This window comes from Salvelinus sp. IW2-2015, linkage group LG20 (assembly GCF_002910315.2).
Source record: "Salvelinus sp. IW2-2015 linkage group LG20, ASM291031v2, whole genome shotgun sequence".
Classification (NCBI taxonomy): Eukaryota; Metazoa; Chordata; class Actinopteri; order Salmoniformes; family Salmonidae; genus Salvelinus; species Salvelinus sp. IW2-2015.
This window is the reverse complement of record NC_036860.1, coordinates 44,302,071-44,319,761: the sequence shown is the minus strand read 5'-3', so window position 1 is coordinate 44,319,761 and position 17,691 is coordinate 44,302,071. Positions and strand designations below refer to the sequence as shown.

Below are 17,691 nucleotides of genomic sequence, written 5' to 3'. Positions count from 1 at the left end.
AACTGCAKTTTTTTCTAAAGATATAACATTAGCCATGGAGAACTGCAAATATGTTGCTATTGCTCTCAATAACATTGCTGCCCTGAATTTATCAGGCGCTATCGACAAAGGTCAGTGGGGAAAAGTTGTGATGGACTACTTTCTGGAGGACAATCATGCCATGCTGACTCTCTCTGACTCTGAATATTAATCAGACGATGAGGAAATTCCTGATTTAGGTAAAAACATTTTAATTGAAGAAGACATTGTAGAGTCTTCTGATGACGGTGATGGGGAAGAAATGGATATCAACAGTGTTGTTGTCACGAAAGAAGTTGCCCGAGTTTTGAAATCAGCCAAATCAGCACAACGTGCCAAACAAGCTGTGCAAACTAAACCAAAACGACACAGGACGTCTTATTTAATGAAAGGAGATGTCACGACTTCCACCGAAGGTGGCTGCTCTCCTGGCGGCGCTCGGCGGTCGTCATTACCGGTCTACTAGCTGCCACCGATTCCTTTTCCCTTTTCTGTTCGTTTTGTCTTTATTGTTTTCACCTGTTCCTTGTTTGTGGTTAATTCGGGGCTATTTAAGCCTTCAAGGCCCGCCTGCTTTTGTGCAGGCTTATTTTCTGTTCTGTCAGTGGAGGTTTGTGTTCTGTTCCATTAAGGATTATTTGGTGTCCCATTTTGTTGGTCATTTCTGCCTGTTGTTTTTGGCGTGACCATTTCTGGAATAAATACGTATTTTCTGGAACCTCTGCTCTCTGCGCCTGACTCCACACCCACCACTCCTAGCTAACATGACAGAAGCCCGCACCATAGCATGGAGTCAGCAGGAGCAGCTGCACCCCCCCTCCCATCTATGGAAGAGCGTGTCCACCATCACACGGCCATTCTACACCGAATAGGGACGGCGATGGACCAGATGATGGAGAGAATGGACCGATGGGAGAAGAGTGGTCTCCCTACCTCGTCTCCAGCTCCTCCTCCGCCTGCTCTACCTACTTCTCTGGTGGCGTCCGGACCCAGCGCTCTTCGGCTCACGCCCCCGAGGGAGTACGATGGAACGGCGGCCGGGTGCAAGGGATTCTTGCTCCAGCTAGAGCTGTACCTGGCTACCATTCGCCCGACTCCTTCTGGAGAGGAGAGTGTGAGCGTCCTCGTCTCCTGTCTGACGGGCAGAGCCCTGGAGTGGGCCAACGCGGTTTGGGAGAGTCCAGTCTCCGCAAGGGACCACTACCCTGAGTTCACCCGCCGGTTCCGGGCCGTGTTTCGACCACCCACCAGAGGGCCGAGCGGCGGGTGAACGGCTGTTCCACCTTAGGCAGGAGACGAGGAGCGCGCAGGACTTCGCTCTGGAGTTTTGGACCCTGGCCGCTGGAGCGGGGTGGAACGACAGGGCCCCTACACCACTACCGGTGTAGTCTCCGGGAGGACGTCCGCAGGGAGCTAACTTGTCGGGACGCCACCCCCACCCTGGACGAGCTCATAGACATGTCGATCCGACTGGACAACCTGCTAGCTGCCCGCGGGCGTCCAGAGCGGGTCCTGTTTGTTCCAGCCCTCCCGCTCCAACACCCATGGAGTTAGGGGGGCCGCATCTAGGTGAACCGGAGGAGGAGGCTCCTCCTGCACCAGTTGTGGTCGGAGAGGGCACACTGCCGATCGGTGCTGGAGGAGCTCGTCTGGGAGTCGAGAGGACAGGCAGAACACTTCTCGGACACCCTAGGTGAGTCAGCACCAGACTCACCCAGAGCTCCCTGTTGGTCACATGTTCATACTAATCTCTTTTCCTGAGTTTTCCCCCTCTTTCCAGCATAAGGCGCTAGTCGATTCAGGTGCAGCTGGGAACTTTATGGATCGCGGACTCGCTCTTAGTTTAGGGATTCCGCTGGTGCCGATAGGCCAACCCTTCCCTGTGCACTCCCTAGATAGCCGACCGTTAGGGTCAGGGCTGGTCAGGGAGGCCACGGTTCTACTGGACATGGTAACGCAGGGGGATCATAGGGAGTGGATTAGTCTCTTCCTTATTGATTCGCCTAAGTTTCCAGTGGTGCTGGGGATTCCCTGGATGGCTAGTCACAATCCTAGGATTTCATGGAAACAGGGCGCTCTAAAGGGGTGGTCAGAGGAGTGTTCAGGTAGGTGTATARGAGTTTCCATTGGTGCAACGACGGTGGAGAGTCCAGACCAGGTTTCCACTGTGCGCATTCCCTCAGAATATGCCGATTTGGCTATCGCCTTCTGTAAAAAGAGGGCGACACAATTACCACCTCATCGACGAGAGGATTGCGTGATAAACCTCCAGGTAATTGCAGCACTTCCCAGGAGTCACGTGTACCCACTGTTACAGGAGGAGACAGTGGCTATGGAAACATATGTCGCTGAATCTCTGGGACAGGGGTACATTCGGCCCTCCACGTCACCTGTCTCCACGAGTTTCTTTTTTGTGAAGAAGGAGGGAGGTCTGCGTCCGTGCATTGATTATAGAGGTCTTTATTCCATCACAGTGGGGTTTAGTTACCCGCTACCTCTCATCGCTACGGCRGTGGAATCATTTCACGGACTGCGCTTTTTCACAAAACTGGATCTCAGGAACGCGTATAACTTGGTGCGTATCCGGGAGGGAGATGAGTGGAAGACCGCGTTTAGTACCACATCTGGCCGTTATGAGTACCTCGTCATGCCGTATGGGTTGARAAATGCTCCAGCCGTCACGTGCAGGGTGTGGTGGTGTATATCGATGATATCCTGATCTATTCCGCCACACGCGCCGCGCATGTGTCTCTGGTGCGCAAGGTACTTGGGCAACTGCTGGAGCATGACCTGTACGTCAAGGCTGAGAAATGTGTGTTCTCCAAACAAACCGTTTCCTTCCTGGGGTATCGCATTTCCACATCTGGGGTGGTGATGGAGTGTGACCGCGYTGCAGCCGTGCGTAATTGGCCGAATCCGACCACGGTAAAGGAGGTGCATCGGTTTTTAGGGTTTGCCAATTACTACCTGAGGTTTATCCGGGGTTTTGGCCAGGTGGCTGCTCCCATTACCTCACTGCTGAAGGGGGGGCCGGTGCGTTTGCGGTGGTTTTCGGAGGYGGACAGAGCTTTTAGTCATCTGAAGGCGCTGTTTACCGATGCTCCCGTATTGGCTCATCCGGACCCCTCTTTGGCGTTCATAGTGGAGGTGGACGCGTCCGAGGCTGGAGTTGGAGCCGTGCTATCACAGCGTTCGGGCATGCCACCGAAGCTCCACCCCTGCGCTTTTTTTTTTCGAGGAAGCTCGGTCCGGCGGAGTGAAACTATGATGTGGGGGACCGGGAGTTGTTGGCTGTGGTAAAAGCTCTGAAGGTGTGGAGACATTGGCTTGAGGGGGCTAAACACCCTTTTCTCATCTGGACTGACCACCGTAATCTGGAGTACATCCGGGCAGCGAGGAGACTGACTCCTCGTCAGGCAAGGTGGGCCATGTTTTTCACCAGATTTAGGTTCACCATCTCCTATAGACCAGGTTCCCTTAACACTAAGGCCGACGCGTTGTCCCGTCTCTATGACACTGAGGAGCGGTCCATCGATCCTACTCCCATACTTCCAGCTTCATGTCTGGTGGCACCGGTGGTATGGGAGGTGGACGCGGACATCGAGCGGGCGTTACGGTTGGAACCTGCCCCTCCACAGTGTCCAGCGGATCTTCAGTAAGTGCTGCTTGGTGTTCGTGACAAATTGATTCGGTGGGCCCATACACTACCCTCTTCGGGTCATCCGGGAATTGGTAGGACAGTGCGGGGTCTTAGGGGGAGGTACTGGTGGCCCACTTTAGCGAAGGACGTGAGGTTTTATGTCTCCTTCTGTTCGGTGTGYGCTCAGAGTAAGGCTCCTAGACACCTGCCTAGAGGGAAGTTACAGCCCCTCCCCGTTCCACAACGGCCTTGGTCACATCTGTCGGTGGATTTTCTCACCGACCTTCCCCCGTCTCAGGGGAACACTACGATCCTGGTCGTTGTGGATCGGTTCTCGAAGTCCTGCCGTCTCCTCCCGTTGCCTGGTCTCTCTATAGCCCTGCAGACTGCGGAGGCCCTGTTTACCCACATCTTCCAGCACTACGGGGTGCCTGAGGACATCGTTTCTGATCGGGGTCCCCAGTTCACGTCCCGAGTTTGGAGGGCGTTCATGGAGCGTCTGGGGGTCTTGATCAGCCTGACCTCGGGTTTTCACCCCGAGAGCAATGGGCAGGTGGAGAGAGTGAACCAGGATGTGGGTAGGTTTCTGCAGTCGTATTGCCAGGACCGGCCAGGAGAATGGGCAAGGTACGTCCCATGGGCGGAGGTGGCTCAAAACTCACTCCGCCACTCCTCCACAAACATGTCGCCTGTCCAGTGCGTGTTAGGCTACCAGCCGGTCCTGGCACCGTGGCATCAGAGCCAGACCGAGGCTCCTGCGGTGGAGGAGTGGGTGCAGCGCTCAAAGGAGACCTGGAGAGCCGTCCAGGAATCGCTCAAACAGGCTGGTGGGCGGCAGAAGAGGAGCGCTGCCCGCCACCTTAGTGAGGCCCCCGTGTTCGCACCGGGTGACCGGGTCTGGCTCTCGACCCGAAACCTGCCCCTCCGCCTGCCCTGCCGGAAGCTGGGGCCGCGGTGTGTGGGGCCACTTAAAGTCCTGAGGAGGATAAACGAGGTGTGTCATAGGTTACAGCTCCCTTCTTACTATCGCATTAACCCCTCGTTTCATGTGTCTCTCCTCAGGCCGGTGGTAGCTGGTCCCCTGCAGGAAGGTGAGGTGCCGAAGGTCCCTCCGCCCCTCTGGACATCGAGGGGTCCCCGGCGTACACGGTACATTCCATTCTGTACTCTAGACGCCGGGTGAGGGGCCTGCAGTACCTCGTGGATTGGGAGGGGTACAGTCCGGAGGAGAGGTGCTGGGTACCGGTGGAGGACATCTTGGATCCATCACTGCTGAGGGATTTCCACCGATCCATCCGGATCGCCCTGCTCCTCACCCTCCGGGTCGCCCTCGAGGCCGGTGTCGGTGCGCTGCGGGAGCCACGCGTCGGGGGGGGAGGGGTACTGTGACGACTTCCACCGAATTGGAGGTTTGTGTTCTGTTCCATTACGGATTGTTTGGTGTCACGTTTTGTTGGTCATTTGTGCCTGTTGTTTTTGGCGTGACCATTTTTGGAATAAATACGTCTTTTCTGGAACCTCTGCTCTCTGCGCCTGACTCCACACCCACCACTCCTAGCTAACGTGACAGTCTACCATGAAGTTTTCATCCATGTACAGTATACGGGTAAGAATCCCGCTACAGTTTCAGATATTATATGTATCTAATTTTGTCAGAAATTTGTTTTCATTGCAAGTTAAGGCTTGCTGTTAGCTAGCCAGCTGGAGTTCGATGGCTGGCTTGCTAGCTAACGTTAACATTGAACCTAACTTATTTGGTTAACTTTAGCTATGACAATAGGTTTGCATTGCTAGTAACGTTACTCTATGGATTGGGATTATAGTTAATTTTTTTAGCTAGCTAATGTTAACGTGACATGTCTAAACAAAAGACCCCAAGTTAAAGCTTGCTGTTCACTAACTCACGTTAGCTGAGGTTAGATGGCTGGCTTGCTTGCTTGCTAACATTCATTTACTTGTATGAATTGTGTGTAACGTTAGTGATGTTATTCCCTGTTTTACAGCTTCGATGCTTTGTGGCCTGGTGTTGTTGTCGCCAAGGAGCGTTCGGACTGTCGGGACCAGATTTCAGCTGCTGCGCAACGCTGACATCCTTCCTCCCATAGATGGTCTGCCTGTACAAGCACCACCTGGACTGGACACAGCTAGACAAACGTATCTTTTTGAGAAGATCAGAGAGTTTTGCGACGAAGAGGCTACGAACATCACTTGCCCTGCACCAAAGTCAAGGGCAGGACAGAAACARGCTCTCCGAATAGAGATTCCCTGTTCATGCGTGGTTCGGACGGACCAGTCATCAGCACTATCTGCAATGCCTCTATTCAAATGACTCTCTCCTAACACATGTTGCTGCTACTATTATTTTATTTTTTATCCTGCTGCTCAGCCACTTTACCCCTGGTTGTATACATATAACTACCTCGTCTATCACTGATATCGCTATTGATATTGTTMTTTTACATACTGTATATTATTTTATTTTGACACTATCTATTTCTGATATTGCTACTATGCAAGTAAGCATTTGACTGTACTGTTTACACCTTCTGTAGAAACCCATCCACTTAGTAAGACAATATGAAAATGTTGATATATAAAATGAATATTGATATGTGTGGTCGTAACATGATTTTAGAGMATACCACAACAATACCATGTGACCGTATCAAGTGTCCACCGCATAAATATATGGTGCATGCATCTGTTTCGTACATGTGCACCTCACTCAGGTTTAAACTCAGGTTGCATGGACTTAACTTATGTATGGAATACTATGTGATAAGTGCATGTGTAACAGTATATAAAGTATGATACTTGTGTGAAGGCATTTGGGCAGTGGTCAAAAGTACTTAAGTAGTACTTTAAATCATTTTTACCAAAATCATTTTTCTGGGAATCTGTACATTACTATACTATTTATATTTTTGGCAACTTTTACTTTTACTTCACTACATTCCAAAATAAAATAATGTACTTTTTACTCTATACACTTTCCCTGACACCCAAAAGTACTCATTACATTTTGACAGGAAAAATGTCCAATTCACACACTTGTCAAGAGAACATCCCTACCGCATCTGATCTGGCAGACTCACTAAACACAAATACTTTGTTTGTAAATTATGTCTGAGTGTTGGAGTGTGCCCCTTGCTATCCGTCAATAAAAAAAAGAGAACAAATTTGTGCCGTCTTGTTTAATATAAGGAATTTGATATGATTCATACAATTTAATACTTTTTACACCACTAGATGTGGCTGGGGGTTACAGCATTTATTTCACATTACCCATCAATTTAGACAAGTGTGTCTGCGTAAGCGTCATCTAATTATTTATAAAATATTTTTATCTGGACACTTTCTGTTTACCTGGGATTTTTCCTTATTGTAGGCTACTACCACTTTTTGTCTTAATCTTTACTACACTACTCACTGTTAAAACTTCTTCTTAATAGGGGGGCGCTGTTTTCACTTTGGRAAAAATCGTGCCCAAATTAAACGGCCTCGTACTCTGTTCTAGATCATACAATATGCATATTATTATTACTATTGGATAGAAAACACTCTGAAGTTTCTAAAACTGTTTGAATTATATCTGTGAGTAAAACAGAACTCATTTGGCAGCAAACTTCCAGACAGGAAGTGAAAATTCTGAAAAAGGGGCTCTGTGTCAGGGCCTGCCTAGTGACAGTGACAGGTCCGCTCTTTTGTCAGTTTTCAACTGCGCGCCGGGGAACCTCACATTGTCTTCTGAAAAGCGTTCGGTATACACGACGAATTGCTCCGGCTCTGATTTTATTGGATACATATGAGAAGAACATCATAAAGTAGGATTTTCAACCGAGTTTGACCAGTTTATTCAACGTTTATTGGGAATTTKGGAATTTTTCGTTCGAGGCGCCAAGAGTTGATGGGCATGTTCGCGCCACAATGCTAGCCAAAGTTGCTAATTTGACAGAAGAAATGGACATTCTAAAACCAAACAACGATTTATTCTGGAACTAGGACTCCTTGCACAACATTCTGATGGAAGATCAACAAAGGTAAGAGAATATTTATGATGTTATTTCGTATTTTTGTGGTAAATGTTGGCTCCAACAAGGCGGAGAATATGTGAGCGCTGTCTCACAATACTGCATGCTGTATGTTGTACTAAAGTTATTTTTTTAAATCTAACATAGCGGTTGCATTAAGAACCAGTGTATCTTTCATTTGCTGTACAACATGTATTTTTTAGTAAAGTTTATGATGAGTTCTTTGGTTAGATTAGGTGACTGTCCAAAATATTTCCGGACATTTTGGCGTATTGTGGCTACGTATTCACAATGTAAAACCAGGATATTGGTACCTCTAAATATACACATTTTCGAAAAACATAATGTATTGTATAACATGATGTTATAAGACTGTCATCTGATGAAGTTGTCCAAAGGTTAGTGATTAATTTTATCTCTATTTCTGGTTTTGTGAAAACTATTTTGGGCGGTGAATAAATGGCGTTGTGTGTTTGGCTATTGTGGTGAGCTAATAGAAATATATATTTGTGTTTTCGCTGTTAAAACACTTAAAAAATCGGAAATATTGGCTGGATTCACAAGATGTTTATCTTTCATTTGCTGTACACCATGTATTTTTCATAAATGTTTTATGAATGAGTATTGTGTTATTTCACGTTGCTCTCTGTAATTATTCTGGCTGCTTTTGGTGCTATTTGTAATGGTGGCTGCAATGTAAAACTACGATTTTATACCTCAAATATGCACGTTATCGAACAAAAACATAAATGTATTGTATAACATGATGTTATAAGACTGTCATCTGATGAAGTTGTTCAAGGTTAGTGATTAATTTTATCTCTATTTGTGGGTTTTGTGAAAGCTACCTATGCGGTGGAAACATGGTGAAAACATGGCGTTGTGTGTTTGGCTATTGTGGTGAGCTAATATAAATACATATTGTGTTTTCGCTGTAAAACATTTTAAAAATCGGAAATGATGGCTGGATTCACAAGATGTTCATCTTTCATTTGCTGTATTGGACTTGTGATTTCATGAAATTATATTATATGATATCCCTGTCCCGTTAGGCTAGGCTATGCTAGTCAGCTTTTTTGATAAGGAGGATCCCGGATCCGGGAGGGAGACTCGTTAGTTAAGCACATGCCCTCATGTGAATCCCTAAAGAGATGGGTGGGGCTGGCTTAAGAGGGTGTGAGAAAGAGGGTGTAGACAAAGGAGAGCTCTCCAGTAGGTACCAAAAATTCAAAGGCACTTTTCTCAAAAGTGAGTTTATCAACTTTCAAAGCAGAATTACTTTCACATTTTTTCTCAAAAATGCTGTGTATGATATACCATTTTGTAACTCTGAATCTCTACTTTTATACAATGTAAAAAAAACAATTTCAAATTTTGCTACATAAGACCGAATCCAGATACTGCTATCTGACAGATAGCTAGTTAGAGATGAACTGGATGTGGTAGCTGCTAGCTAGCTAACTAGCTGCTAGTACTGTAGTTCATTCACTTCAGTCAAGAGGGGATGAAACATTAGCTAATGTAACATGTTAGTTACACTACTATCTAGAAGCTACATTCATGTTTTGTTATAAAAATCCTGACAATATGATTTTGTAATTATTATATGAACACATTGACAGTCAAGTAAGCTCTCCATCTTAATCAGCAACCTTAAGCATTGATATATATATATAGTTGGAATTCAGTATCATGGTTTATTATTCTGGTAGAGCTCAGATGTTGAAACTATGTAGTGGTGTTCCTGACATGTAATTTCATTTACAGTTTTATTTGATTTACTGCCTTATTTATGTGATTGTGCCTGGGAAAGTAAGCTGCTATCAGTTGTTTATACATGTTATGGGAACAAGCTAAGGATGTCAGATGCCCTGAAGCTACCTTACCCTGCATTTGGTAATGTCGTAGTGACATGAGTGTCTGCACTACTGTAAATATGAAGGCCAGTGTGTGGCGTGTGAGTGTGTATGTGTGTGTGTGTGTGTTTGTGAGCCATGTGTGTGTGTGTGTGTGTGTGTGTCTGAACTGAAGTGCCCTAGTTGTGGGGGTGAGTTTAGGGCGTAAGGTCGTTCCTGCTGTCTCCTTGGTGAAGATGCAGCCCAGGCAGGTGACTAATTTCTGTGACTTACACACTGCTCAGGGTACACACCGGCATTGTTTCTCTAACACGTTTACCTTGTTTTCTATTCCGTCTGGACGGTAGCGGTGGACGTCATGGAGGAGGAGTTGTCTGACAGAGAATCATCGCTGATGGATTGACGTGTTCAGGTACAGAGGTAAACTCTCTGGTGAGTCACAACATAGAAGCCTGGCCTGGAAATTATGCACTCCCTGCATGAAGTCTGAGAAAATTCTAGACTGCAGTGACCTAGTGGCCATTTCAAGAGGTTTAGATCTCTTGCTGTAATGGCTAAGTTGTTGGACTGAAAGTCGCAGCGACCTAGGTTTCGAGTCCCAATCGGACTACCCCACAAATTCACTACAATAGCTTGAAACTTCAGCTTCCATTTGTGGGGATTTAGATTGAAAAGAAGATGGAACCAAATACCTTAACTCAACAAATCTCTGTTGAACACAAACTGAATGGAGGCTGCCCTCTAGTGACCATGCCAGCACAAACAACCTATACAGCTGACTCCTCAATCAGTTTGCCTATTACCTTAGGACAGGGTTTATTTTATTTGGTTTTCTGAGCAAAATTAATTATATATATATTAATTGTTTGCATAAAATACTGAAAAAAAAACAGCTAATATTTTTGGGGGAAATCTGTTCACAAGTATTCCCATGCATAATACAGAGATATACACAGAGTATACAAACCATTAAGAACACCTGCTCTTTCCTTGACATAGACTGACCAGGTGAATCCAGGTGAAACCTATGATCCCTTATTGATGTCATTTGTTAACCCCACTTCAATCAGTGTAGATGCAGGGGAGGAGACAGGTTAAAGAAGTATTGTTACTCCTTGAGACAATTGAGAAATGGATTGTGTATGTGTTCCATTCAAGAGAGTAAATGGGCAAGACAAAATATTTAAGTGCCTTTGAACAGGGTATGGTAGTAGGTGCCAGGCGCACCAGTTTGAGTGAAGAACTGCAACGCTGCTAGGTTTTTCACTCTCAACAGTTTCCTGTGTATATCAAGAATGGTCCACCATCCAAAGGACATCCAGCCAACTTGACACAACTGTGGGAAGAAGTGGAGTCAACATGGGCCAACATCCCTGTTGAACACTTTCAACACCATGCCCCAATGATTGAGGCTGTTCTGTTGTTTTTTTTTAAATGTAACCTTTATTTAACTAGGCAAGTGAGTTAAGAACAAATTCTTATTTACAATGACGGCCTACCAGAGAACAGTGGGAACTGCCTTGTTCAGGGGCAGCTCGGGGATTCCATCCAGCAGCCTTTCAGTTACTGGCCCAACGCTCTAACCCACTAGGCTACTGCCACGCCAGAGTGGGGGGGGGGGGGGTAGGCAACTCAATTTAGGAACGGTGTTCCTATATCAGTGTACAGTATATCATCTTAGACAATGGACAATGATATGAAACAACTATTGATATATTTTTTTATACTGTCTTATTAATCTAATTTCATGAGGATCACAAAGTGTACAGTATATACTTGGGTTGAAAGTTGAATCTACTGTCCACCATGGACTGCACCATAATACCCTTACATGATATTAGGTTGGGATTGACTAGTATTTTGCAATAGAGAGAAATTAATACCTGTATGGGTGTTATGGTGCGTACATGGTAGGACAGTGGAGACACTTTCACCCAATTATATACATGGACTTACTAGAACAGCATGGTAAACAGGTAGCCAGGTTGGCTTGGCTTTTGCCACAGTAAGCGGAAGACATGCCGTCACCGCATCTGTCACTCGAATGTGTCCTATGATGAGATTGAACTGGTGAGTCAAAGTTTTACAGTGATTCACGTCTGTGAATGAAGGAGCACCTCTATCCACTCTCACCCTTTAACAGACAAACACACACACACACACACACACACACACACACACACACACACACACACCACACACACACACACACACACACACACACAACACACACACACACACACACACACACACACCACCACACCACACACACACACCACACACACACACACACACACACACACATACAGGCTCTCCACTAAGTCTATTGTACAGTAGCTGTCCTCAGGCCAGTTCCTTTCAGTGGCAAACCAAGGCCCATCCTGGCAGACCTCCATGGTGTTCAAACAGTGTTCTAACACACCCCTTCACACACGGACACACTGACACACACACACACACACACTCACTATGACACACACACTCACTATCACACCCGCGGGCCAGAGCAGCCCCTCAGCCAGGGGATTTCACCGCTCTGATGACGGGGCATGGGCTTCCTTCCTGAGCCTTCATAAATCTGTCCGTGGCCTCAGTCCTATAGTCTAATATTAAAGCTGTTTCCATGACATACTGTAGCAGGAGAGGGGAGTGGGAAGCTCTTGTGTGTGCAGGTGCAGGTTGGATGGTAGGATAGGAATGGTTAGTAATAGTGGGCGGCAGGTAGCCTAGTGGTTAGAGCATTGGGCCAGTAACTGAAATGTTGCTAGATCGAATCCCTGAGCTGACAAGGTAAAAATCTGCCACTGAACAATGCAGTTAACTCATTGTTCCTAGGCCATCATTGTAAATAAGCATTTGTTCTTAACTGACTTGCCAAGTTAAATAAAGTAAGTAATGTGGACAACTGTAATATTGCGTAGTTGTTGTATTTGGTTAAGTTTATTTGGAAGTGTAGGCAGAACATAGGCGTACTCGTAGACATACGCACATGAGTACATACGCACATGCACACACCAAAAAATCGAACAAACACATTCTTTAGTCCCAACATTCCTCAATGATTCCACACTGGGAACAGAAGAGGTGATGTTGCGCCACTGGCTATTGGTCCATTATTGCCTTTTATTTTTGCGTGTAAAAAGAACCTTGGCTTCTCTTTTCTTAGAAATATGACAAGAATGGGCAAGCAAACCCATTCCTCAGCTAGGATAGGGACCCTTGTCAACTGAGACCCTGGGAAGATAGAGGCTAAATAGTACAGACCTCAAGGCAAAAATTAACACATGCACACACACACACACACAACACACACACACACCACACACACACACACACACACACACACACACACACACACACACACACACACACACACACACACACACACACACACGCAAGCTTTCATGTAAACTGCACAAACTTGTGAGTCATATATATTTTTTAAGGTTTTATTATTACGTTTTTTTTAAATGAGAATACAAACTGTAGCATTCACATACATTAATACAATAATGCAATATAAAAAACTAAAACAAGTTTGTTCTTTGGGTTTGTAAAGAGGATTGCTGCTATACATTCAGACTCTCAACACTTTGGACAAGTGAGGTGTGTGTTTTGAGCAATTGAAAGTTTTACGTCTATAAGAATAACATTAATTGGCTTGAATGGTCATGTTTAAAACATCCAGAAATGTACATTGCCATTCTATTCAGGATATGACAATCATATTTACATTGTTAGATAACACATCCAGTATCCCTGCACATTGTAAATATGGTACTGAAACTGACTGACCCTGTATATAGTGTGCTTACTTACTTTCTCATGTTCTTCTTATTTTTAATTCTCTTGTGCTTTTGTTCTACCTTATGCTATTTTTAGTATTACATTGTTATTGATTACTGCATTGTTGGGTTTAGAAAGGCATTTCACTTTGACATTAAAACTTGAAACTAATTCAGTGTCTTTAGAGAGTTGCACTGTAATACTGAATCCATTGCAACAGTGAGAGCACACGAAGCTCACTTTTTCCCTGAGATCATTAGGACAGATGGCTGGTCTATTCTCTAGACTCCAGAGGCCACAGTGGTGGATACCTATGCTCTGGTCCTAGTGTCAGAGCAGGGGCAGGCTGTGCTGGGGGCCTGCTGTCTCCTGGATGTGGCTCACCTGCCAGGGGAGGCCCATGGCTGGAGACGACTCCATAAAGGCATCAATGTAGCCCTGGGCGCAGGAGGCCCACCCCCTCGTCTGGTACCCCAGCCCTTCGCCCACCTGTGTGTACCTAATAGGGCTTGGCGGCTGCTCCAAGGGGTTCCCTGTCACACAGTGTCCGCGTGAGGGGTACAACTGGCCCTTGGCAGGATAGCAGGGGTAGTGTGGCGAGGGGGGGCATGAGGAGCCCAAGCTGTCAATGTAGAGGTGTGTCTCTGTTGGCAGCCTGTGAAGTTGAGGGTGGGTTCCCTGCTGGGGCTGGATCTGATGGGGGAGTGATGCGTGGTTACAGGAGATGTAGTTCTGGGACTCCAGGCGATGAGCAACTGTCACCCTGGGCGGGTCCAGCCGTGACGTCCCCACCATTCCCACCGCCAATGACCTCCCAGCTGGCCTGTGGCACTCCCGGTGGGAGCAAGGCTTACTGGGGGGGTTGGAGCTGAGGAAGACAGACAGGGCTGAGATGCGGTTGATGGCCCTCTGCAGGGTGGAAATCTTGGAGAGCCGCTTGCCGCTGAGGTTGTGGTTGAGTGCCACACGCAGAGCGTTGAAGGCCTGGTTGTAGTCCAGGATGCGTTTGCGTTCACGTACGTTGGCGGCCACACGGCGGGCCTTGGAGCGGACCGGGCGGCTACGCTTCTTGGACTGGTCCCCCTCAGTGTCATCGCTGGGGGGGCTGCTGGCCGAGCCCTCGCTGTCCTGCAAGGGGCCCTTGGGGCTGCCGTCGCTCGCCTCAACATCCTCCCCCTGACCCAGCATGCTCAGCTCCAGCTCCTCCTCTGAGAATTCCTCTAACCTTGCCAGACTGCTGCAGCTCATCATCACCGGCTGTTGTTGTAGTTTCTCTGTAGCCGCTGTCTACTTAGTTGTTTCTCTGTAGCCGCTGTCTGTAGCTTTGTGTAGTTCTTCTTGTGTAGAGGAGGCTATGAGGTAGATTAGATGCCTTGTACCTGGTGTGTTCCTATAGCTGCCGTCGCTATGCCAGGACCTCCTCTGCTGTAGATCCGTGGCTTCTTCCACGGGGCTACCGGTAGGGTTGGTTTTGGGTGCTGTGACCCGCGCCGTCTTTCACGGAGCTGCCGGCTGGGTTGGTGTTGGGTGCTGTGTCCCACGGTGTCTTTCACGGGGCTGTCAGTTGGGACGTTGTTGGGTGTTGTGTCCCGACAGCCCTGGTCTCCGACTCCTCTCCAACTCCTCTGGCGCCCTGTGATTACCTCTGCCTCTGCGGGATGGCCCTGCCTGAATTTTAAAGCCAGCCCTCCTTCTCCTCCAGTCACATGGTACAGTCACCTATGAGGAATGGTGCGCTCTCTCTCTCTACCTGGTTTATGGGCACCCTCAAGGCAAATGGGCTGTCACCTCCTCCTCCTCCACAGACACTCCCTCTCACCCCTTACAGGATCTCTAAGTGTTTCAACACTTCCACAGCCTTTTTGGCATGACAATTTACTTTTTCTTGACTTCTGCCTATTCATTATTTTTGGATCATACCGTATCTAGGCCATTGATGGATCACTTCGGCTCTGAGAGGGTGCTCCAATGTATGAAGCTTGCTTCGATGTAAATCCACAATTCATTTATTTCCTCTCAAATACCTATTATTTTGCAGCCTACTAGTCACGTTGCTTAGACTGGTGCTATTTATTCTGGTGCTAATTTTTCTGATATTTATCTTAATTGGAGAGTCCCATGAATATCAGTCACTGGACGCCCGTGACAAATTGTGTGTTTATCAGATAGCAGCCTAATCTGCGTTGTGCTAGTTTCCCCTCATCTTACCAATGTGGGAGAAGGAGGGAGGGAAGGAGGAAAGAGGAATTCTCTTATCTACTTTGGGTTAGAATTGTCCATACAATTAGCTCTCCAAAGTGGCAATCCCCCTCTCTCTCCTTCTCTCTATCTGCTCTATGTTTAAGAGACATGTAATTTAGGGGGCTCCTGTGGAACCCTATCCCCATAAATCAGGCTTGGGCAGCACCTGAGGACAGGAACACAGCACGGCCTGGACATCAAAGCAAAGGAAAATTAGGGTAGACTGGGCTGACTGGGCTGGGCTGGGGCCAACGACTCGACTTCTCTATGGTAATCATTTTGTTTGTTTGTTATTTTAGTATCTAGACAGGCCTAGTCCAAACTGGTTGGATGGACGTTTCAGATTGTGTTTTGTGTCAAGCTGGAGTTGGTCATGCGTCAGGTACAGATACAGATGACGATGTTCTGAAGGATGTAGATTATCTGCATCAGATGTCAACTGAACAGATTGAAAAGAGCAAATTGTAAAAGTGCTTAATTCACTTCATCAGAGAAAACAACAGGGGGCCATACTCGCAAACTTTTGCTTATACCTGAGGTTTAGACCTGTGGTCTAAAATGGCTAGCTGCTAGCTTTTCTCATAGGTCAACCTGGMACAATAGGCTACTATTATCTGAGTATGACCAGCTGAGCACATAATTATGGCTCCCAGTAGTTTAAACCGTGTGGGGTGAATGTTTTAGAGTTGGGGAAAGCCCTGCATACACAGGATTGACCTTTGTGTTGGTTGCTTTGGTGGACACAGTGAAAGGTGATTGGCCTGACCGTTTAAGGCTTCAAAGGCTCCTGGCCAAGTGTGTGTGTTGGGTCAGGTAACTTAAGGATAGGCCCTCACACGGAGAACTGGAGGTCGTTGATAAACATTGCTTTCTTCCTGCCCTCTTCGTTTTAAGGTATATGTCGCAGCTGAGAGATGTCAACCATTAGCACAATTACCAAGTCCTTTCCAATCACAACTGTGGATCAGAGGTGCATGGTAACATACTTTTTTGGTAAAAAGGACTTTATAAGGCTTGGCGCAGCGGTCTAAGGCACTACATCGCAGTGGTAGAGGTGTCACTACAGACCTGGGTTCGATCCCAGGCTGTGTCACAGTTGGCCGCAACCGGGGGACCCATGAGGCAGTGCACAATTGGCCCTGCGTCGTCTGGGTTAGAGGAGGGTTTGGCCGGCAGGGATGTCCTTGTCCCATCGCGCACTAGAGACCCCTGCCTCGACCTTCGCCTCTCCCGAATCCTGTACTGGAGTTGCAGCGATGGGGCAAGACTGTAACTACCAATTTGATATCACAAAAATATATATGAAAATGGCTTTTTTAAATGAATTTGATTGATTAAAAATACATTTGTTTGATTCTGGTGTATCTTTGTCATTAAAATGTGCGTAATTGTCCCACTGCAAAAATACAACTATCCAAGAATTAGGTTTTCAGAAGACTGAGGCAGGTTTTCTTTGCTCTAACTATTCACCTGGGCTTTGCTCATTTCATATTTATTTTGATCCTGACAAACTCCACCATCCATGAGCAAGCCCAGGTAAAAAGTTAAAGGAAAACCTGCCATTATCTTCTGAAAATCTAACCCTGAGACAGAGTTTTATTTTTCAGTGAGAAAATTACACAAAATGTAATTTATTTTCAATAAAGCCCTTCTGACATCAGCAGTTGTCACAGAGTTCTATACAGATACCCAGCCTCAAACTCCAAAGAGCAGGGCCATGCAGATGCAGAAGCACAGTGGCTAGGAAAAAATCCCTAGAGAGGAGCCAGGCTCCGAGGGGTGACCAGTCATCTTCTGGCTGTGCCGGGTGGAGATTATAAGAGTACATGGCCAATAAGGTCAAATCGTTCTTCAAGACATTCAAACGTTCATAGATGACCAGCAGGGTCAAATAATAACCACAGTGGTTATAGAGGGTGTAACAGTTCAACACCTCAGGAGTAAATGTCAGTTGGCTTTTGATCATTCTCACCTCCTTTCCTCACAGTAGAGTTCTACTTCGCTTTCTTCAGCATGACTTGATCTGTTTTCCTGTTTACTGTTCACGCGCAGGGTTATCAGTTCTCGTCTTTTGTGTTGGGCGACTTTACCATAAGGTTCAGGTAAGAGTTAAGTTCAC

The 17,691-nt window shown here is 46.6% G+C and overlaps 1 protein-coding gene across 1 annotated transcript; it reads right to left on the bottom strand.

The window, feature by feature from the left end:
• Positions 1 to 12,980: 12,980 nt before the first annotated feature.
• LOC111981376 (class A basic helix-loop-helix protein 9-like) lies at positions 12,981 to 15,000 on the bottom strand. The gene has a single exon (XM_024012607.2). It carries the CDS (start codon positions 14,580 to 14,582, stop codon positions 13,662 to 13,664), a length of 921 nt encoding a protein of 306 aa, XP_023868375.1. The 5' UTR covers positions 14,583 to 15,000; the 3' UTR covers positions 12,981 to 13,661.
• Positions 15,001 to 17,691: the final 2,691 nt, after the last annotated feature.